The sequence below is a fragment of the Cryptomeria japonica genome, chromosome 6, assembly GCF_030272615.1.
Source record: "Cryptomeria japonica chromosome 6, Sugi_1.0, whole genome shotgun sequence".
Classification (NCBI taxonomy): domain Eukaryota; kingdom Viridiplantae; phylum Streptophyta; class Pinopsida; order Cupressales; family Cupressaceae; genus Cryptomeria; species Cryptomeria japonica.
Genome location: NC_081410.1, coordinates 107,511,230 through 107,535,221, shown reverse-complemented (window position 1 = coordinate 107,535,221; position 23,992 = coordinate 107,511,230). Strand labels below are relative to the sequence as shown.

The 23,992-nt window shown below is 35.5% G+C and overlaps 1 protein-coding gene and 1 pseudogene across 2 annotated transcripts; both read right to left on the bottom strand.

Moving 5' to 3' along the window:
* Positions 1-5,927: 5,927 nt before the first annotated feature.
* On the bottom strand, positions 5,928-21,725 carry LOC131856042 (uncharacterized). 2 transcript variants are annotated; one of them, XM_059207199.1, is made up of 7 exons: positions 21,588-21,725; positions 9,617-9,714; positions 9,409-9,530; positions 8,642-8,771; positions 7,372-8,519; positions 6,528-7,226; positions 5,928-6,397 (listed from the first exon to the last, which is right to left on the bottom strand). In XM_059207199.1, the coding sequence occupies exons 5-6, from the start codon at positions 8,509-8,511 to the stop codon at positions 6,900-6,902; spliced, it is 1,467 nt and encodes a 488-aa protein (XP_059063182.1). In that variant the 5' UTR covers positions 8,512-8,519; positions 8,642-8,771; positions 9,409-9,530; positions 9,617-9,714; positions 21,588-21,725; the 3' UTR covers positions 5,928-6,397; positions 6,528-6,899. The 2 variants fall into 2 exon arrangements, with proteins under 2 accessions (XP_059063182.1, XP_059063181.1); XM_059207198.1 differs by lacking the exons at positions 8,642-8,771; positions 9,409-9,530; positions 9,617-9,714; positions 21,588-21,725 and having other exon boundaries at positions 7,372-8,595.
* LOC131030545 (pentatricopeptide repeat-containing protein At3g16010-like) lies at positions 15,717-23,455 on the bottom strand (annotated as a pseudogene).
* Positions 23,456-23,992: the final 537 nt, after the last annotated feature.

Sequence of the window (23,992 nt, the reverse complement as noted above, 5' to 3'; positions counted from 1 at the left end):
AGTCTTACTTATTGTCAAGTTGGGGTCAAGAAGACGTTGAGGTGAAAAACAAGGTTTTATGTTTACTTTGTGTATTATTTTATAAACAATTCATAATTATTATTATTTGTTTTTACCTTTAGAGGCATCCCCACAACCCAACCTAGTGTTCAATCTGCCTTACCTTGGTCTTACTTATTGCCAAGTTGAGGTCAGGAAGACGATGAGGCAAAGAAGTGGGATTATATTTAATTTGTGCATTATTTTGTTAACAATTCATAATTTTATTTTATTTGTTTTTTACTCTGGAGGCATATCCACACGACCTAGGGCAGTGTCCAATCCGCCTTACCTTGGTCTTACTTATTGTCAAGTTGGGGTTAGAAAAGCCTGAGGTGAAGAAATGGGCTTATGTTTACTTTGTCTATTATTTTATTAACAAATTATTATTTTTATATTTTATTTTTTTACCTCTAACTACATCCCACAACTCAGCCCAGTGTCCAATCCGCCTTACCTCGATTTTATTTATTGTCAAGCTGGGGTCAGGAAGACGCGAGGCGAAGAAAGGGGTTTATCTTTATTTTGTGCATTATTTTATGAACAATTCATTTTTTTTAAAAAAAATTTACCTCTATAAGCATCCCACGACCTAGCCCAATGTTCAATCTACCTTACCTTAGTCTTACTTACTGCCAAATTGGGGTCAGGAAGGCGTGGAGGCGAAGAAAAAGGGGGCTTTTGTTTATTTTGTGCATTATTTTATTAACAATTATTAATTAATTTTTTTTATTTTTATCTCTAGAGGTATCCCCACGACCCAACCTAGTGTCTAATCCGCCTTAAGCTTGGTTTTACTTATTGTCAAGTTGGGGTAAAAAATGCACTGAGGCGAAGAAGGGGGCTTTATATTTACTTTGTGCCTTATTTTATTAACAATTCATAATTATTATTTTTTGTTATTTCTAAAAACATCACCACGACCCAGTTTAGAGTTGAATCCGTCTTACCTTAGTTTTACTTATTGTCAAGTTGGGGTCAGAAAGGCGTTGAGACAAAGAAAGGGAGATTATATTTATTTTGTGCATTATTTTATTAACAATTCATAAAAAAAATTGACCTCGATCGAGTCTAGTGTCCAATCCGCCTTACCTTGGTCTTACTTATTGTCAAGTTGGGGTCAGGAAGGCACCGAGACGAAAAAGGGAGCTTATGTTTAATGCGCATTATTTTATTAACAAATCATTTTTATTTTTCCCTCTAACGTTATCCCACAACGCAGCCCAATGTCCAATCTACCTTACCTTAGTCTTACTTATTGCCAAGTTGGAGTCAAAAAGGTGTTAAGGCAAAGAAGGAGGATTGTTTTGCTTTGTGCATTATTTTGTTAACAATTTCTAATTAGTTTTTTTTTTGTTTTTACATCTATAAGCATATCCACACGACGCAACCTAGTGTCCAATTCGTCTTACGTTGGTCTTACTTATTGTCAAATTGGGTTCAGGAAGGCGTTGAGGCGAAAAAAATGGATTATGTTTACTTTGTGCATTATTTTATTAACAATTTATTTTTTTATTTTTATTTTAACCTCTAATGGCATCCCTTAACTCAGTCCAGTGTCCAATCCGCCTTACCTTGGTCTTACTTATTGTCAACTTGGGGTGAAGAAGGGGTTTAGTTCTTTGCATCTTTTACTCGAGCATTTGGAGGAAGGATTTTATCTGCCTAGCTCTCAACTGCATACTTTGTCAAAGGCTACCAACTCTAGTGGAAGTTGTGAGAGTTCATATATCATTTCCTCATCTTGTCTTTTTTGAATAGTTGTGGCTATTTTTTGGATCCCTCTGTATCTAGTTATTTGTGTACTTTGGCTTGGAGCTCCTAGCCCTTCGAATAGATGTAACTTTTTCTTTTAGTAATATATATAGTGACTGTCATTTTTCATTAATAAAATAATTCTAGTCAGCCTACAAGAAACTTTTGCTACATTTAAGATTTTGAGGGGAGGAGGATTTTTAACTATATAAGAAAATATTATAAATCAAGTTGTCATTTTGATGACTACCTTTTATAAGAAGTCATTTCTTCTGAAATTTTAACTTGTTATTCACAATCAATAATCATAATGAGAAGGTACTCATAAAGCACACAAGCTCTTCAAACTAATTCTAGTAACAAAAAGACAGTGGATGCTAACACATCCACCTAAGGACATGCACCACCAAAGTCATGATTTTGGATTGACAGGCTTTAGGTGGATGTGATGCCTTGTATACATACCTTGACTCACAATTTTTATTAGTGCAGAATATTTTGAACCAACACATTTTTTTGTTGTGTAATTAACAATCAGCATTCCTAAAAGCTACAATTATATAAGGATGATAGATGTACACTTGGCTGAGTTCTCAAAGAGTTTCATAATCAATATTGTATCATGCATTCATGGAAAATAACTAGAAATGTCAGTCTAAGGAATATGAGGTTACGCATGGTAGGAAGTTTTTCAAATTGTAAGAATCATTTGAAGGAGCGAGTACGAAAGAAAATGATAAAGGGAGGCACAAAGGAGTAAAACCTAAAGTTTCAGCATGGGCAACAATAATTAATCACATAAGTGGTCGTGGTTTGAGGAAAAGAGATAACAAAAATACAATCAATCATATAAGCATTCCCTTATATATATATATATATTAGTCGGAACTAATAAAACAAGAAAGTACACTAAGAAATTATCAACAAAGATACCTTAAGGAGATGTTGCTGGACATGTCAAACTTTGAGCTCTCATTTGGACATTGAGAATTGACAACTTAAGGAGATGTCAATGGAATAAACTCTCAGAGTTCTCTTGTTGCTGGCTGAGGACGAAAACCCTCTACTATGTTGCTGGTTTCAGTGGTGAAAGATCTACCCTCGCTAGATGGTGTGTTGAGATACAGATTACAGTGATTTTGGCTTGCAGGTGATGATATATTTTTGAAAAATATGAAGATCTTTGAGATTTTTTTGATGTGGGTATTGAGTTTTTCCCATTTGGTGAAGAACTAATTTATTGTTGCAAATTGCCCTCCTAGGGAGAAGAACCATTCTTGCCTTGGCATGTGGGAGATAATTGTGGAGAGCCTAGTTCGATTGGTGGTCAAATGTGACATTTACTTCACATTGGTGAATCGCCCCTGTAGATTTCTTGCTTCCAACTTGCTGTTGCGGACTTACTGAGATACATTTCTGAGTATTTTGAGCCTTGGTTATTGTGTTTATGATTGGTGATAAATTGAAAACTTCATGGCAGATCTGTAGCTACTTGTATGAGCATTTTGAAGCAGATTTTAAAGGTGTATCAAACCTAATACAGTGAGTAGAGTTACCATTCTAGTGTTTCATGCTTAGACTTTCTTGTCAAGTGTTTACTTCTTGTAATCAAAAGTTGAAAGACAAAAATTTCTAACTTGTAGCTCTTATATTTCATATTTGATGAGGTTTAAGTTGTAGACATCAGGTTTCCACATCCATGTAGAGTGTGATTTGAGCTTCTCGATTTGAGGTTTAAGTTGTTTTCTATAGATGCATGTTTGCTTTGAATGCTTGGGAAACAATCAGATCAAATTATTGTTTGCAATTCCTTTGTATTGGTAAACCATTGCATGCTACACTTTACATTAGCCAAGAAAATAAAAAAATCAGGGGTGGAAGCTGAAATAAGACGAATTGGGTACTTGATGAGGTCACCAAAAGTTCTACTACAAATTCCTCAGAATTGAAGACAGACATCAAGAATCTTTAAAAATAGAAAGTATCAAAATAATTAAGCAAGCAAATCTTGTCAGTTGTATTGCATTTGGAGGCATGAACATGAGTGTTTGAGGATACAAACACACAACACCTAGGCATGTGCCCAGTATCAAAACACAATCACCTGACACTTGGACACTAGTAACCCCAAGACCAAAGTTATCAATATTAATTGAGGTTTGTCAAACATGATCCTGTAGCCTTATTGAGTCCATTTCCACCATTCATTTCTTGACCAAACATGCTCTATCCTAATTCTTAGTTTATTTCTATAGTTTAATTCATTTCTTATACCTGTCCAAGTTCACACACTTTGATATATAAGATCATATCTGAATATTCCTCTAGTGTTGCATTTTATTAGAAATCTCATTTGTTTAATAAAGTGAACATATGAAAGTAAATTTTAATTTAAATAAACACAGGTTAAAAACTGCTCTTTCAGTGGGTTAGGATTTGATGTTGACTGTTGTTAAGAAAAATTTAATGTCCACAAACATGATAAAGGAACAAGTTAAGAGAAGACAAGGAATGATAAGAAAAGATGATCCTTGGTTGAGAAAGAAATTAATGTCAACAAAAGGCGAAGCTCCTAGCATTGAAAGAAATACTATATAATAAGTGTTCCACGGAAACGCGTTTCCCACCCCCCAGGCCCAAGTCTCCCCGTCCTCGAAACCCGTCCCCGAAACAATTCCCCCAAACTTTTTCCCTTTGTCCCCCGTCCCCGAAGCCCGTCCCCACTACCCCCGTCTCCCTGTCCCCAATGGTCGTGGAACAATTATAATTAGAAGAATGGATGGGATGCAACCACAAGCCACAAAAAAATACAACCAAACTATCAAAGCACTATAGCAGTTTCATTTGGGTTACTGCTGAAAATTAACAAAAACACATTTCTTTAGTTAGTGGAATATGAAAAAAATATTGATGTCATGCTTTTGGATGATGAACCAATAATTATTTTGGAGATTTGACAAGTCTGTTAGAAAATGTCCTCAATTTGATTAATATAGTTGGAACCAATTGGGTTGTGTTGTTTTATATAATGAAAAAAAAAAGAAAAATTGTTATGATCAAAACAGACTTTGACTAAACTAAATAAACCATCTTTAGAAGCTTCCCCATTTAAATTAAGAATGACAAACACTTCAGAAAACATCCTTTAAGAAGCTTAAGCCAACAACTGTTACTTGATGCCAGTTAACTCTTAAAATTGATTTTGCAGTAATTGTGCTATACAGTGAAAGATCTTATCAATGCAAAATATAGGGAGATCTTGGCTCAAATCAGTTGCAGTGATTCACAATTAAAATGAGAAAACAATTGTTTTCAAGTGTGATCAGCATGACTCATGATAGATATTTCTAAATAAAGCCATAATTGATGAGCTCACTATGTTGCATATCATATGGTGTTTATGATGATCACTACTATGTAGTTTTTTCTTCTAATATCATTTCTTTAGCCAAAAATAAATGGTTGTCTATCTTAATTGTTCCTTGCAATTTAGAGCCTACAAATGAAAAGGATTAATTCAAATTTTAGAGCTAGACCATCTGGAAGTGTTGATCGTTAGGTCTTTGCGTTGTTGAACTTTCAAACATGCTAGCTACCAATGGAAGCATGGTAAATCCCATCTGTAGAATCATTCTTGCATTGCTTCCTAGAGATTTACTGGGTACCATTGTTGGATGGTATACCCATACATATGAAAAAGCCAAGTTGAATGTTGTGAATACATTACAACGTGTTTATAGATTGGTCTAACTTTTTTTATATACATATGTTGCATGTTTTATATTGTCCATGTTAGAAAATAATTTTTATAGTACAATTTGGTGTTTGACACCCCTACTCTTATAGGATTCCCTATTTTGGTTTTTCTAGTTTTAACGTTGATAGGTTATTAGCTACGTTGCCGGTTCGGGTTCCGGTTCTAGTTCTGGTTTGAAGAACCCGGTACGCCGGTACAGCAAAATTTTGAAAAAGGGTTTGGGTTCGTTTGGGTTCGTTAGTACAAAAACATGTAAATTTTATATATATATATATATATTGATATTTGTGAAGCCTATAAGCATGAATTAAAATATGCATGTCACATAGCATCATATGAACAACAAAACAAACATAAACTTGTAATCATAGCATCATGATCATACCATAATTGATAATAGCATCATATACATCAAGTTTAATATCAAAATGACAAAATATTCAAGTATCATTGTTTCAACTTTCAACAATATAAACTTAAAGTTTAATCATCAAATGGATCATCTAATTCTTCATCCTCCTCCTCCTCCTCCTCCTCATTGACATTGACATTACATGAGCCAATGCTACTTGCACTTGCACTATAAGTTGGCTCAATTTCCGAGTCATCATGTGTCAATGCAAGAAGCTGAGAAGCAGGAGCATCCAAATCAGTATGCTCTGGCTCTATATCCCACATCTTTGTTTCCCCTTGTGTGTAGTCATGTTGTTTGTGTGAAAGAAGACGTAGGTTGGAATGCACATATACTAAATTCTCCGCTCTTTTTGATAGCAGCCTATTGCGCTTTACTGAGTGGATGAAAGAGTATGTGCTCCAATTTCTTTCTGAAGCAGATGAACTAGCAACCTATGAAGACAAAGTAAACAATTAAAGTTATACATTAATAAAAATAAAATTACTAGCAACCTATGAAGACAAAGTAAACTATAAATAAACTAAAACTTGTAAATTTAAAATTTTAATTAATTAAACTTACTTGTGATAAAACTTTTATAGCGAGGGGTTGTAGGTGTTGGAAGCATGTGCCATGGAAGTACCACCAGCTATGAGCATCTTTCTTGGATCTATGACGAAGTGCATCAACACTTAGACCATTCCCATTTGCGAATTCTATGAACTCATTTGTAATAACATCTCGCAAATCATCATCGGGATATAGTCTAAGAAATGTTGCCTTATACCCATCAGATACTTCTAGATCTCTCCATGGTGGAATCCTTCCTGGTTTATCAAGAAACTGATTGCTATAGTACTTAGGTGTCAAGGCATAGGCAAGAAGGTGCAAAGGACTGGTCATCTTATTCCACCTCTCTACAATAATTACTTCCAGTTCTTTGAAGAATTTCTCCTAAGGATCATTCTCCTTTTCATTTATAGTGACCTTTATTTTTTCAAGCATTGAATCAATGCCATCATAAATCTCACCTATGCAAGGCCTATCCATGTCTGTATAGCGAATCATGCTCATGATGGGCTCAGTGATACTTAGGAGATATGTAACAAGATCCCACCATTTCTCATTCAATATTCTATCCCTAATTTTTTCTGCCCTCTCAGTGCTACTTTGCTTCCATACAGTCCAATTGGTGCTGATCACCATATTGCATAGTGCCACTCTAACTTTCACAAGTCGTCTTAAGACGATTGTGTTTGATGCAAAACGGGTCTCAGCAACCTATAACACAAATTAATGCCAAATGATTAAAAAATAAAGCCAAACTTTAAAGAAGAATACACAATATAGCTTACACAATGATATTATTAACATTGAAAATTCAAAAAAATCAGAAAATGTAAAATTAAATTACTATTTCACTTACCTTCAATAGCTCCAAATTCGAATAGGTTCTAAAAATCCCTTGAGACATGTGGTGGTTTGTGATAAACATCTGGATGTCCTCAGCCTCTGCATACACATCTCTGATCCATTTTATTTTTTGCCCAATCCTTTGTAGCATAAGATTGAGTGAATGTACCACACAAGGTGTCAAAAAGATGTGATCATAACGTTGCTCAACCAACAAACCAGCAGCTCTACAATTTTTTGCATTGTTCGTTATGACTTGGACAACATTGCGGGGTCCCACAGACTCAATGGCAAAGATGAGAATTTCTGCAATAAATTGGCCATCTTTTATTTGGCCCTCACAATCCACAGCTCTCAAAAACATTGCCCCTTTAGGGGACACCGCTATGACATTGATCAAGGGACGGTTTTTAGCATCTTTCCACCCATCTGAAACAATTGTTACACCTGTCTCAACCCATGAATCCCTTATGGGTTTCAATGCATCTTCAACCCTCTTCACCTCTTTCTCCAATAATGTTCCACGTACCTTCTCATAACCGGGGCCCTTATACCCTCTTGGTGCCTCATTAACACTTTTTATCATTTGCTTCCAATATAGGGAGCGAACAACATTGAATGACAACCCATTTGCATAAATGCACCTTACTATATCTTGATCAGCATTGTCTCTACTCTCATTTTGGAATGCGGTTTCTAAAGGCCCCTTTGTTCTTTTACGTGTCAAGGGTGGTTCACTTTGAAGTTCATTTGTGGCAAAGAAGGGGTGGTCTTCTACTACAATACTGGGATTAGAAGGGCCTTGCATTCCCCTTGTTTTCTTTGATGCGGTTTGGTTCAATCTACGGGCTTCCCTCTCTTCTGCCGCCTCATGCTCCCTAATATATTTCATCACTATCTCATCTGGTATAGGTTTACCATTTTTTCTAGGGCATTTTTTGATGCCTCTTCCTTTTATTCCACACAAATGGCCTACCACTCGATAATATGAACTATTACGTTCAATATCACATCCATGGCATTTCCAACGGAATCCCCCACCTCCCGGAAGTTGTTTTATAATGTCCACATATTTCCATAAGGGAGAATTTGGATCATTTCTTTGTTTTGCAATTATTTGTTCATTGCCAATGGAGGAAGATGTAGATGCCATTCTAGTTCCTATGGCAAGAAATAAAATAAACATATTCAAAAACAAAAACTAAATAATGAAAAAAATTCAAGTTTCATGTTTGACAATTTGTGAAACAAAAATAGTTGGAAAAAAATGTTTAAAAACCTACCTCTTGCAGCCAATGGAAGCTTGAAAATGTATGGAAATGATGCTGCAACACTTGTTGAAGCTTCTAAAATCAGTCTTCAACTCCTCCTCTTTGATCTTGGAAGCCAAATTTTGTTCAACCTTTCTTCAACCTGCTCTCATAAAAAATTTGTTTGCAACACAAATGAGGTGAAATGTGTCAATAAAATGTTTTAGAAGTGTTTTTAAGGTTATAATTTTCACTTTTTAAAAGGCCGAATTGAAAAAATTAAAATTTGCTTTGTTTTTAAACTTTATGGGTCGCCCAGCCGCTTGGGTTCGACTAGGTCCGCCCGGGTTCGACTGGGTCGACCAAGGTCAAACCCACCCTGGGTTTTTCGAACCCGGGTCGAATCGGACCCGTACCACGGACCCGATTGAACCCGGACCCGTACCAGGGCATCCCAAGGGTGAACCCGGTAACTCAGGTTATTAGGTTAGGAGAGGTCACAATTCTTATGCCCCTCCAAGGGAAGTGTCTTTGGTGAGCACGGGTCATTTATGTCCTATTTCAGAGTATTAAAAAAGACACATCAACATTCCCAAAAATGCATCATGCACATTAATTTTCTTTGATCAGAAAGAAAATCTTATTTAATAAATATGCCACTCAGAAATACACATGATGTAGTCTCTTAAACTGCAAGCAAATACTAAGAAATACATGCTCAAAGTCATTTTGTCCCAATACAAAATATTTCCTCTAGAAAGCATGAAAAAAAAGTGTTTTGCAAATAGAGGACTATGGACCTGAGTAGCTTGAGATTGATGCAAGACAGTGTCCATCTGTCCTCAAGCACTTTGGACATAGCCTATTGCTTTACCAGCTAACCTGCCAACCGCTCTAGCAATCCTCGGTACATCTTTTGGCCCTGCAACCGAAAAGGAAGATTAGAGATACCATAATTAATAAGAAACCATGATAAGAAAATATACAAGAGAAGGACATTTCTCCCACCAATAACAGCAACAGTTGCTCCCAAAAGTAGCAGCACCTCTCCATAGGAGAAACCAAACATTGTCTCATGCAGAGACGCAACAATATGGACTCAAAATCTGCAACCAGGCCAAAATCTAAAGTCAATATGGTATTAAAATAATATAAGTTTACATAAACACACATTAAATTGTTTATATAAAAATTTCTAATATAATAGTGTTGTACATATTTGTTATAACATTAAGTTATAACCATTGTAACTCCCTATTTTGATAAAATAAATAAATAATGGGCCCAAACATACTGTGCAAGCCTGGTTGCTCTCTCAATCTCATTCTTTATTGTTCGATCCTACTAACATATGAGACAATCAAATAGAATAATCTGACTTACAACCGCTTTCACAATGTACTATTAGATTTTAAGAATCAAAATTAGCCTATCAAAAATAAATTGAATAAATTCACACATTAAAATTTTATTCTTCTGCAAACCGGATGTGTAGAAAGAACTAGAAGTTTAGAAACAAACTAAATTTCCAATGCAAATGTGAAAATGTATTTTACACATTAGTGATAAAAAAAATGGACAGCTTCAATAGAAACTGGGCAATATCTCCTATTTACTCCAGAATAAATAAGTTGATAATAATCATATCTATTAGGATTATCATATAAGCATAAAAAAGAAATACAATATGAACTAAACAATAATACATATGTTCACTTCTCTTAAAATTTGTCTTTCCCTTCCCTCAAGAGGTTATAATAGGTGTCAAGGATGCTTTAGACTTGAATATTGTATGTTCGATTCATTAAAAACCAACTTCAGCCTATCCATAAAACGTGGAATCAATTCTAAGTTGATGTAGCAATTTAGAGGACAGATTAAGCTTCTAATGCAAATGCAATTGTATATGGTATGCATTAACTAAAAGACACATGCACGGGTTAAAGAGAAAGTGGGTAGAGTCTCCTCTTTACTCTTCTAGATAAACAAGTCAATAAAAATCATATCAACTAACAGTGTAAATCATCGTGGTTTGCATAGTGGAGACTCATGTTCATCGGCGAGAATCATGTTACAATTCTAAATGTTAAAATGGTAAACAATTGCATCCAATTATAGATATTGTGCACCCAAAAGATGAGTACAAGAGCAAATCCTTGATGACTTTGACAATATAGATACGCCTTAGTCATGGCATCTCAGCCAAAGGATAACTCACACTAGCACCACTAAAGGAGCCATGGGTGTGTTGACAGAGAAAGCAATGCAAAGAATCATGGTGGGAGGTGTCCATTATATGTATAGTTTCAAAGATATAGTGTTGGTGGGTGTTTGAATTGTATCAAAATTTAATACATGTGTGTATTCAATTGTTTGTTTTAGTTCTATGTGTATTCTTTTAAGGAAGAACTTCAATTGCAACTCCTCTCTTTTGCAAAATTATTCAATAGTACATCTCCTATGTTGAATGAAAAAGTCATTTTGCTTCGTACTATTGATGTGTGTTTTATGCACATACGAACACAGAATAAAATACCAAGGTATCTTATCCTCTCTTGAACAAAGTCAATGTGATGTCATCTAAGAGCAGGTGTCCTTTGCTCCTTTGGCGTGGTTGTAATGATTTGCTAAACTGGTAATATTTTTTTCAGGTTTGGCAGTCTATCACGTTCATGCGAATTTGGGCAATTTTCTACAATGATTATTACTTTAGAGTACCTTGCTCCTTGGCTTAAGATCCAAATTTTTCACTACGGATCAATCTTGATCTCAACCTTTATGCTAACATTTCTTTTTGGTTTGCAGTGCAAGCTTTTGGTACTTGTCTTGGAACCTAGGTACTCTTCTATGGAGGACTTATGTGCCACTTCCTTTCCCAAATTTGGTTTCTAATTATTTTGTTGAGAGCTCCTACACTCTAACATTGTTTCACTTGTGGTGGTGTTGGGCAAAACCTGATTTGCATATTTCACATTGTGCAAAGCTCAATATCCTCACTAATGTATTTATGTCATAAATAGGAAATTATGGAATACCCCATAATCATTTGGATTCTATACTCTATTGTTGGTTATGTTGTGTGTTTCTTCATGTTTGATTCATAGCGAGTATCACTTCCTAGGTGCTTCTAAGAGAAGAGTGATTGTCATATCTTTAATAGAGAAAAACTGAGTCGGATCTTGATTCTTCCTTCCATTCCTATTGAGATGGCTATCAAAGTGATTGTTGGGAGGGATTGGCTAATGCAAAATCTGAGTGCTTCATTTTTTGAAGTGGTGTTTGTTTACTTTTCTAACTACATGGACATCCTACTCGACAAAGACATGGTTGTGCTACCAGCAAATACAATGTTCAACCCTTCATTTATTGTCTTTCTTCGTCCGATGGAGCGTTGGAGAGTTTATGCTTAGACTCTAATACTACCTCGATTGGTGTACTTTAAGCAAGTTACATCTAGTCTCCAACTCTACCTATGCATCGACGTTGTCCATAATGTGGTTAGGTTTTGTGACTCCTCTAGAGAGAATTATTTGCCTTAACAATTTGTGCTACGGGTTAGAAGACAATCTTCTTGTCTTGTATTCAATGTGTTCAGTTCCTTGCATCTTTTACTCAAGCATTTGGAGGAAGGATTTCATCTCCCTCGCTCTCAACTACCTACTTTGTCAAAGGTTGTCAGCTCTAGTGGAAGTTGTGAGAGTTGATATATTGTTTCCTCATCTTGGCTTTTTGGAACAGTTGTCGTTGTTTTTTGGATCCCTCTGTATCTAGTTATTTTTGAACTTTGGCTTGGACCTCCTTGCCCTTCGAATAGATGTAACTTTTTCTTTTAGTAATATATATAGTGACTGTCATTTTTCATTGATAAAAATAATTCTAGTCAGCGTACAAGAAACTTTTGCTACACTTAAGATTTTGAGGGGAAGAGGATTTTTAACTATATAAGAGTATATTATAAATCAGGTTGTCATTTTGATGACTACCTTTTATAAGAAGTCATTTCTTCTCACATTTTAACTTGTTATTCACAATCAATAATCATAATGAGAAGGTACTCATAAAGCACACAAGCTCTTCAAACTAATCTTAGTAACAAAAAGACAGTGGATGCTAACACATCCACCTAAGGACATGCACCCCCAAAGTCATGATTTTGGATTGACAGGCTTTTGGTGGATGTGATGCCTTGTATACGTACCTTGCCTCAACTTTTATGTGTAGAATATTTTGAACCAACACATTTTTTTGTTATTGTGTAATTAACAATCAGCATTCCTAAAAGCTACAATTATATAAGGATGATAGATGTACACTTGCTAGAGTTCTCTGAGAATTTCATAATCAATATTGTATCATGCATTCATGGAAAAGAACAAGAAATGTCAGTCTAAGGGATATGAGGTTATGCATGGTAGGAAGTTTTTCAAATCGTAAGAATCATTTGAAGGAGTGAGCATGGAAGAAAATGATAAAGGGGGGCACAAAGGTGTAAAACCTAAAGTTTCGGGATGGGCAACAATAATTAATCACATAAGTGGTCGTTGTTTGAAGAAAAGAGATAACAAAAATACAATCAATCATATAAGCATTCCCTTATAGACTGATATATAATGGTCGGAACTAATAAAACAAGAAAGTCCACTAAGAAATGAGCAAGCTATTGAGCTAATCAATCAACAAAGATACCTTCCTTTGGCATGGGAAGACTAAAGCCATTCTCTAATTTTTTGGGTCCAAACTCCTCCATCTTGATTAAATTCAGGCAAAGCTCATCTTTGGCCATATTATGTATAAGAAAATGTTCATTCCTAGCATGTGCATTGAAATCCCCTGAAAGGATAAGATTGTAGAGCAAATGAATAATTTTATATCTCTGGATACAAATAAAGTGTCATCGTCAACACTTCTTGCAAAGTCCAAAGAACCTTAAGGAAAACTAAATCAATCCACATAAATACATCATGAAGGGGACCTCTCTCTAGACTTGGAACAACATAACTAAATTGTTGATCTCTAGACCAAAGAATGAGATCTGAGAACATCCCAAATTTGCGTTCAATTATTAAACCCAGTAAAAAACCTTTTGAAACTAATACAACAAAAATCTCAAGCTAGAGTCCCAATGGAATCTGAAATTAAACGAGTACGGAAAAACTATAGACATCTGGGATTTGATCAAATGCTTCTAAGGAATGACCTTGCGAGAAAGTTGCATGCAACTCTGCATCATGATCCTAGTGCTACTCATATTCATAAATGTATTTCAAGTTTTCAACTAATTGGTTAATGGATTCTTCGTTGACGAGCCTTAGCATAGTACTTTACCACCAATAACAGAACTAATAGGAATGTTATATATTGAATCAAATAGATTTCAAATTTGACACACGTGTATAACTAAAAACAAAAATTCTTACAACTAAAAAAATTGAAAATTCTTAAACATTAAAACCAAAATAAGTGATTGCTTGAAAGAGAGACATTTAGGTTAATTTTGCAACCAAGAGAATTGCCCATCAACTCACAAAGTTGAATTTTGTCAAACTTTTGGCAAGTCTTGCCAAGTTTTTGGTGAGACTTGCTGAGTTGATGAATTTAACTTTTTTTTTTAATTTGTTGATTTTTTGCTGAGTCGCCAAGTCTGAGTCAAAATTGGGTCTACCAAGTTCCGCCTAGTCACAAGTTTTCATACTATGGAGGAAGAACTTTCCAAAGAGGATGTGGATGTTAACTCAAGCCACAAAAGTCCCAAGAAAGTATGGACAACACTTGGACCAAACACAGACATGTATACTAGTCTATCCAAGTTCATTTTGAATGCATAACCTCTCGTTGAAGGGAACAAACTCTTAATAGGCTTTCACACAAAAGAACTTATTCATTACACTTATGCCAAGTCCAACCAAATAACTTCGATAAATTGAGCAGAAGGAGGATGATGGATCCACTGCCTTTAATGGTGGGTTGGCCCATAAACCCCCAGAGTGGTATGCCCAGTTACACAAAAAAAAAAAAGCAGGTTCAGCCCACTACATAATAATATCATTGCTATAGGCATCGAGCAAAAGAGGTTCATAAAGTGTTTCCTAACTAATCAGACAAAGCCCAGTGCAACTTGGAATATTAGACAATGCTTCGAGCTTTGATATATCCTAAGTTACCGGTACGTCTAGGTTTTTACCTGGATCCGGGTACGATTCGAATCAGATTCGGATTCGAACTGGAATCCCTGTGGAATCGAACAGGGTTCCTGCATTTGCCCTCTAAAACGTATCCACGTTTTCAACCATGAATCCCAACGTATTTGGAATGACGTGGCATTTATTTTTCGATTCTGTGGCGTTTTTGACAAGTCAATGTCGAATGTGGATTTCGAGGGGTTTTTTTTCCACTTTTTAGAAAGAAAATGTGTTTACCCTAGATCAAAATACATAGGTTTCTCTTTGAATTTTTTGTGCAGCCGAGAAGAACAGATGCAAGCATAGATGACGCAGCAAGGCGACACAGAACGAGGGCAGACGAGGGGAGGTAACGCACGATGAGGTCAAACGACGACAGACGAGGGCAAAGTAGCCTCAGCCTCCTCCCGACAGATATAAAACCAAATTTGTGTTCGACGGAAGTGTTTTCTTATTCTCCTTTAATTACTCTATATAAGTTTTTAACTTTAATTTTAGGTTTTTAATTTACTAAAATTTTATTAAAATTAATATCGTTTATTATTATTATTAACATTAAGAAGCTTACAATTATTTTAATGAATTCTATTGTTTATTAAATTTAAACTTAAATTAGTTATATTAAATTATATTAATTAATATTAAATTAAATATTATTTAATATTTATTGTTAATTTTATTATTTATATTATTATCATACATGTGTTATTTTATGAATGACCTATTAAGTAGTATTTATATTAATAGGTTTTGAAAAATAGTGATAGGAATATAGTTTTACTTTTATTTTGTTAATATTTATTATTAATATTTAACATGTTTAAAAACTAAATAATATCAAATAACTTTATATTAATATGGTATTAAGATAATAGTTCATAAACTTATAAATTTAATATAATATAGATTTATATTATTATGACATTAAAGTTTTAGGTATTAAATATGTATATATTTATGATTTCATATGTTTATTAAAGAGGCGTACCCAAAACGTACCCAACCCCCTTCAAAAAAATTGACGTATCCGCGTACCGAAACTACATACCCGTACCCGATTTGGTAACTTAGGATATATCTTAATAACCAAAATTGAGTTCGGTATTGTAAAACATCTTCATCATTCCCAACGAAGATCATACTATACCACTATAATTCCTTATTACATGAGTTCTTTCTGAAACATGAGGAAAGCGTTTCTTTCTTAGCTTAGAGATCAAAGATGGGAATTCAGTAGAAACGTCTTAATAACATCCCCTTTATGGGTGACCACCAAGCCTATGTATCCAATCCATGAGTTGTCCACTAGCCAACAAGGATATCATAGACACCCTATGGCCAATAAACAACTCGTAGTCATCCAACATGGCCACCAGTTCACTCAAGTTCTTGTTCAATACCTCAGAAATGATACAGAAGTTCAAAGCTTAGAGGCCTATAAAATATCTACATGGTGTAACATATTTGATATCAGCCTACTATGATCAGACGAAGAATTAGAAAAAATCTATTTCTATGATAATCTATAGCTTAAATTATTGGGTAATAACTCATAATATATATAAAATGCAATGTGCGATATGCATAGGACACATGCCTATGTGTGCATGATTGTTCACAAGAATGCATGTGTGCATAATCCTAGAGAAAAGCGTATTGTGATTAGTTAAAAGCAAAATGATATAACATTAGAGGAGATCCTAGTTTGCTCTGCTTGTACAAATGCTACTATCTAGAAACACCCTTGCAAAACAAGGTGTTGCCAACAAGTGTTAAAGTTTTAACTGGAGAAAGACAAGATTCAGAAATCTGAAATTCAGAAAACTCACAAGTACACGATACACAAAAATTATCCTGGGAAAACCCTCCACCTGAGGGTGAAAAACCCAACCACACCAAAATGAACCTTTTATTATGACCACAAATCTGATACAAAGATTATGTAAGCTCAGAACCAAACACGATTGTTGTCATATAACAATCCACAGTATAATCTGAGACTGTTCAAGAGTGACTGAATCTACTACAAAACAAATAGCATATAAATTACGAGAAACTCCTCGTATCAAAGACTGTAGATACAAAAGAACAAAATGTTCTCACTGAATAACTTCATGTCTTCAATCTAAGACATTTGCAGCACTCCAAGAAATACCACAGAAAAGACAGAAAATGATGTAAGATCGCAGCATAATATGATCTCCAACAAAAGATCAAACATCACACGGGATGATAGAATAAGCACAAAAAGAATCAACATGTTCGCGTACCCTGCAAACTGAGTAAAATACTTCCCGAGAAAATCAAACGTCGCGCATGAAGAAGAAGATTGGTTACACAACCGACACAGGAGGGAAGGACAATGGACATACTCCACAATGGAAAAGAAACGGCTGCCAACGCAGAATAACTCCACATAAGCAAACGAAGCTTGCCAACGGCTGGAGACATGTGAAGATTCGCATGAAGAAATTGAGGCTTGAACGAAGCATGAAAAAATCTCTCTCGAAGCTATAAAACTTCAACAACAAGACTGTGACATTCAATTAATGCCATACTTCTATACCATTGCTATGAAACAAATAATTCCTAAATGTTTTTGTTATAGCTTATTTTGCATTGTCTTTTTTTGTAATTTTCATAGAGACATTTCCCATGGCGTACCCTTAGACTAGGAGAGGGCAGTACTCTATAATTTGTTTCCTTGTTTTTTCATCCCCTGCTCCAGTAAGCTTGCAGTATTCTAATATGCAACAGAGACCCCCAATACTCATTAGAGCTTATCAGACCAACCACGAAAAGAATAACAAATCCAGAGCCCGTTATCAATTACAAACAACCACCTAGAGACTGTACTTCACCTGCTACAACTAGGATTATCTTTTTAAGTGTTTTTCACTTGGAAGTAGAGATATTTATCCAAGACTTTCTTGGCTCCCAAGGCCCTAAACAAGCATCGGGCAATGAGAACAGTATATAAAGAAAACCAGATTGGAATGGTTGTCACTTGTCACCCTTCCTTAAATCAATGAAATGTCTCGCAAATCTAGGAGATTGACTGGTCGATGGTTCAGCAAGGCTATGGATTCTTCAGCCTGCTTAGCCTTATTTCCTTTTTGACTTTCATATATACAACAAAGACCAACAGTATGAAGGGTAGCTTCTTTTTTCTCAACTATTTCTACGGTCTACCCATGAACTTTACTTGTCTATCTACTTCTGAGTGGATTCTTTTCATTAACCATTTCATTCTTCAATGTTCCTTGGATCTCAGCCTGTGTGTTCTTAATATTGGACATTTCAGCCCATAGGATTCCAGAACTAGATCAAGGATATAGACTTTGGGCATCGCAACATTAATGTGTAATTTATAGACCGATTAGGTGCCAACTTCAAGAAGAGAGGATAGCTATAAATTTTCTTCTATATGTTTCACAAAGTTTACAGGACTTAGGGAGGCATTCTGGGGGATGCTTGAGAGATCCCCAAATTTTATGGGATAGCATACAGGATGTGGACCTCAAAACTATTAAAAAATAATATTTTTTAATGTAGCACCACTACCATTAGGTATGATTAAAGGCATATCTGTTTATCATAAGTTGAAAAATAATACCAAATAAAGCAGTATATACTTCAATGTGTGCTATCAGACAATACTTTGTCACATGATACAAACAACAGAAATGGGTAATGTAGATGACCACAGCCATCATCAAGTAGGGCCCAAGCATTGAGAATAAAATTAAAAAAATCAGTTCTGTAATCTTTTATTTTTTCTGCTTTAATTGAGGCACATCCAGAACACTACAAGTGGATTTTAGAAATTCCCCGGTTAAATCAAAATGCAGATTCCCAGGGCATCTCCTACACTTTCAAGACTGGGAATATTTTCCACCCCTAGTCTGTTCTCTAAATGTGGTGGATGGAGAAAATCTGTCCTGGGACCAGGAACATGGACTTCGTTGTCTACTGCAATTATTCTTAAATGAATCAAGCTGCTGTGATAACCCACAATGACTAGCTCCTCCTTTAGAGTTTGCAGTTCACTCTTGGTAGCAACATAAAAAGTACATCTATGGAGAGGGAAAACCCTCAGCTCACTCAAAATTTAAGATTCAAAACTATGAACAGAGCTGGCAGAGGTGAGAGGTGATCTAGAAAGACTACAAAAAGTAAAGTGTTCTAGATAATCTTTGCAGAGTAGGATATGAACCCCAGAGATGGGCAATTTAAGAGAAAAAAAACATATTTTTTGTTTTTATTTTGGGACAGCCCTTGGGTCCCCCTGGGTTTGGCCCAGGTTTGCCCAGGGTACCTCTCAGGCACCCAGGAGGTACCTTGGGTGTATCCACGGGTAAACCGAGACCAAACTGATACACGAACCTGGGGCTAAATAGGCATACCCAGTAACATAGGATAATCATTTCCCCAAATGGAGGTGCTGAGGTGTAATAAAAACAAAAGAGCAGATATATCTATGTATATATATCGAAGCGCATTCTGTGCAGCAAATTCCTGATAGAGAAGAGTTTGATCAGGCAGGTGAATAGTGGAAGAAAGGGTGGCATGTTAGTAGACTCTTGACAGGCTTATAAACTTGATGATCATTTTCGCAATTCACTTTGGTCCTAATTTGATACTCAGGATAATTACCTGAAGAGACTAAATCCTACCAATTATGATGATACATTTACTTTTAAACCTTATCAGCAGCAAGAGGATGTTTCTCAGCCACATGGCTGATGTGCTTGAGTGTTTTCCCAATAATTCCATTAGGTTCCAAGACTCTAAAAAGCATTCAAAAAAACCAGGACAAGAAGCAAAGTAGAAATGACAATAGTTTTGGGGAGCTAGCGTTTGGCCTAAATTTTCAGCCTTCAGATTCTAGCCTGCAACAATAAAATCATAACACCTAAAACTAAGAACTTGACAAGAAGAGGTCATGAAGGTCCAAGTAGATGTTGTCTTGAAAAATCTAAAGGGGAAACAATCAAGTACCAACAATCTTCAGTGGACATGCCAAGTTAATAAATTCATTTGAACTCAGCTAGAAAACAGAGAGATTCTCTGAAACCACAATTGAAGATTGGCATACATTGCTAGAGCAATGCGCAAGGACATATAAAGGAAGTCTGAATGACAAACCAAACATTCAACAACCAAAGAAGGCTATTCGTTACCTATCTCGCAGGGAATTGGATAAATGGGAAGTGTGATAATATTCAGCAATCAACCTCCCAAACCTATGAAAGTAAAAGAAAACATAATATGTTATCAAGAAACCTATCACAGTTCACTTCAAGGTCAGAGATCCTCACATGACAACTAATAAAATTACAGAGAAAAGCATAGATTTCATAAGCAGATGGGCGTTGCTGCCCATCACCGTTCCCATAATAATATATAAAGTCACTCGTGCTCTTCCTAACAAAGCTGTTTATACTTTATTACGAGAAAAAATTGATTATGTCATCTGGTCTAACCAGGATACAGTCCAAGATTGAGACAGCCAAATGTCAGTTAGCAGAGTAGCAGTGGATAGAAGCTAAATTCAAATGCAAGTTCCCGGAGGGCACCATCTATACAATTAATCAAATTCTCTAGCTGTAATAAGATATCAAATGAATAGCTATACAAGTTGATTTGAATGTATGTGGCTTTCTAATACATGTCTGATAAAAATCTTACTATTTGACCAATAGTATGACTATGGACACTCCTATCTTCAAAGGCTAACTTTGATCTCGAAAGCCTTAATATTTTGAATCTTTCTTTTAATAAACAAGGGTTTGCCCATTTCAATGAGAAGAGGAAGGGGGTTGACAAAAGCCCTTGTTCAGTCATCAACATTTTAACTAATCAAAATAGGCCTTCATTGAACCAACTTTTACAAGAAGAAATATCCTTCTTAACTACCAATCCTATTCCACATAATTACTCAATGATAGTGATACTATGTCAGATGATAATAGACGATATGGTTAATTGTAGGAGTCTATTTTCTCCAAACTTCATTTTAACTGATGGGTTTCTACTTTGTTTTCCTTATTATTTTAACTAATAGTAATATATTTTCTTTGCCTTATTGTTTTCGAAACTGGAGTAGATTCGTTTTTATGGCTAACTTTCTTATTTAAAATCAAGCTTTGGAGTTGCATTGTTGATAGTTAGTGAATTTAACTACATAAGAAGAGTTACAAATTAAAAATAACAAGAAATATATGAAATACAATACAACTAAATGTTTGAAATGGCCCCAAGATGGGAGTGTGTCAAGATGGCAGCTTGCCTAACTGACTAATATATGCAATATTTTTTAAAGAACGGCAAAACAAAAACAAAAACATTGAAGCACGTAAAGAAACAGAATGAATTGCTCCATCCAGCTCAAAAATTCAAAATTAGAATATGTGAACAAATATCAATTCAGAATACAGAACGAAAAAAGATAGATTATTAATCAATAAAGGGTTTGCACTCGTCTACCCTACCCACTGCTTCTACTATCGAAGAATATGTAATTACATCATAAGAAAATCCTTTAGAACTCATCTCTTTCATTAACTTGACTGCCTCCTCAAACATACCTGCATTGCTAAGCACACCAAGAACTGTGTTATAAGATACTGCATCTGGCTGAATCCCTGAGGTTTTCATTTTCTCTAACATCTTAAAAGCCTCTGTTGGCCCCCCTACCTTAGACAAACCATGCAAAATTATATTATGGCTACTTAAATCAGGCTTACATCCTTTTTCTTGCATTTTCTTAAGCCAAGTATGAGCTTCATCAACCCTACCTGCCCTGACCAGGCCAGACATTAATGCATTGTAGGAATACAAATCAGGGATGCAGCCTCGCTGTTGCATTTCTCCAAACAGTTCAATGGCTGCATCAATACGGTTTGCTTTCCCAAGGTGTTTAATCATCACAGCATAAATCCTAGAGCTGGAAATATTGCCATTTTCTATTAGCTCCTTGAACAATTCCACAGCTGCATCATATCTGTGTGCCTTTCCAAGAGCATCAATCAGACTACAGTAAGCAGCTGGGCAAGGTGGAAAACCCTTCTCATCCATCTCTTCAAGAAGCATTAATGCCTTTTCTAGTCTATTTGTCTTGCATAAACCAGCAATTAGAATTGAATATGTGAAATGAATGCCTTTCTCCTTCATTCCCTCGAACTACTTCAAGGCACCAGATGCATTTTTAGCCTTAAAGAGGGCTTCCATAACACTATTATACGTCACCACAGTAGGAGTGCATCCAAGACTTTTCATCTCACCAAAGAGCTTGAAAACACTATCAAGTTGCCCTGCATTGCCCAAAATGTCAATTAGCTTATTGAACAAAATTACATCAGGAGAACAACCATCCTTCTGCATATCTTGAAACATTCTGAGAGCCTCTTCAACCCTGCCAGCTTTTCCAAGCCCGTTGATAACCTCAGTGTATGTAAAAACATTCGGAGGAAAACGTTTCTCTCTCATCTCTTGAAACAACTTCAATGCCTCCCCATATCGACTTGACTTAAACAAAGTCCCCATCAGACTAGTGTATATCTTTGCACTCGGTTGCAGACCATTCTCCCTCATTTCTTTAAAAAGATTAATTGCAGAGTCCACATGCCAGAGTTTCCCAAAGTTAGCAATAAGCATAGTATAAGTCACTGTATCGGGAATCCCTTCACTGCACATCTCTTTGTAAAGTTCTTGCACTTTATCATGACAGTTAGCCCTTATCAACACACTGAAAAGGCAACTATAAGCATAAATACTGGGTTTGCACCTCGACGCCTTTATGCGATAAAACAAGACACATGCCTTCCCCACCATCTTAACCTTACCTAGAATTCTAACAAGTTCAGACAAACCAATGGGCTTAATCCTACAGTCACTTTTCACCATCTGTAGTATTGTCTGCCACATTTCACCCACCAATCCTGCTTCTGCCAAGCGACGAATGAGGGGCATATAAGGGCAACAATCATGCACTAAATTCTTTTATTTTGGCAGCCCACTTGAAAAACTGCAATTTGACACCAATCTCTACATCAAGGTTCAAGACCTCCCTAACCAATCTGTGATCTATATTCAACAACAGGACTTCGGTGGCCTTTTCAGCATCAGGTCCCCATTTGAAAATCCTAAGAATTTTGAAAAACCTCTCATCTGTTTCCCTGCTGGATGGACTTCTTCTATGAATTCTGGCCATTGAATTGGGTTCTCCAGGCTTAGTTTTAAGAGAGGGGTCTCTGAACATCTGAACAATGTCTTGGCTGAAGGTTCTACCATTATTGTCATTGGTGGTGGTGGTGGTGGTGTTGGGTATTTTAGTATTGAATCCATGACTGCCTATGCATTTACAAGAAAAAACATTAGTAAATGGGTTCCATTATTCATCAAATTGGTTCAAACAGAAAATGCCCAAAAAGACTGGTAACAAGAAAAATACCTGAATGTGATTGAGACGATCTGAAAATTGCGGAGGATGTTAGGAATGCCCTTCTCGCTTCCAAGTTGATCTTCATGCTCAGCTTCGCTTTGTCATTTTGAAGGACTCTTTTGAAACAAATACACTGTCAATGATGTCGGGGAGCAATATTTCAGATAAACATCGGCGAGGGCGATAGGCTTTACATTTTTATTTATCAAAGATGATTATAAAGAAAATAATGGCAAGAAAGGAGAAATAAAAGTAGTTAAAATATTCATTACCTAGCAACATTAATTATACTAAAAAAGTAATGGCAAGAAAGGAGAAATAAAAGTAGTTAAAATATTCATTACCTAGCAACATTAATTATACTAAAATCAAGTTTCAAAAAATAAAATTATTTTTTTGATAATTTTGATATATATATTGGACATAGATGGATAAAGTTAACTTTGGCAAGAATTCTCACCTAAGCATATGTTACATGTTTAACAAAATTGTGTTGTTGTGAAGTTTCTTCAAATGTTTTGTAGGTTGGTGGTGATCTTAAATATGTAGACAAATGAAGAGCATCATTGGTTCAATCTAAATTAGATGAGACGTGAAATGTTTGACAATTGTAATAATTTGTTATGAAATTATTCTTGATATGCATTTGTAATTGTTTTATTAGTTAGAAAAAGATAAGTATTGATTCAATCTAAAATCTATTTTAATTTGTGTTAGGGTGTTATTAGTCCTCCCTTAATAGATAATTATTTCGATAGG

Coding starts and splice junctions, on each gene's coding strand:
- LOC131856042 (XM_059207198.1), bottom strand. CDS start 8,544: ATGTTTATTTTATTTCTTGCCATAGGAACTAGAATGGCATCTACATCT. Junction 7,227..7,371: donor CGAATTTGGAGCTATTGAAG/GTAAGTGAAATA, acceptor TTTGTGTTATAG/GTTGCTGAGACCCGTTTTGC.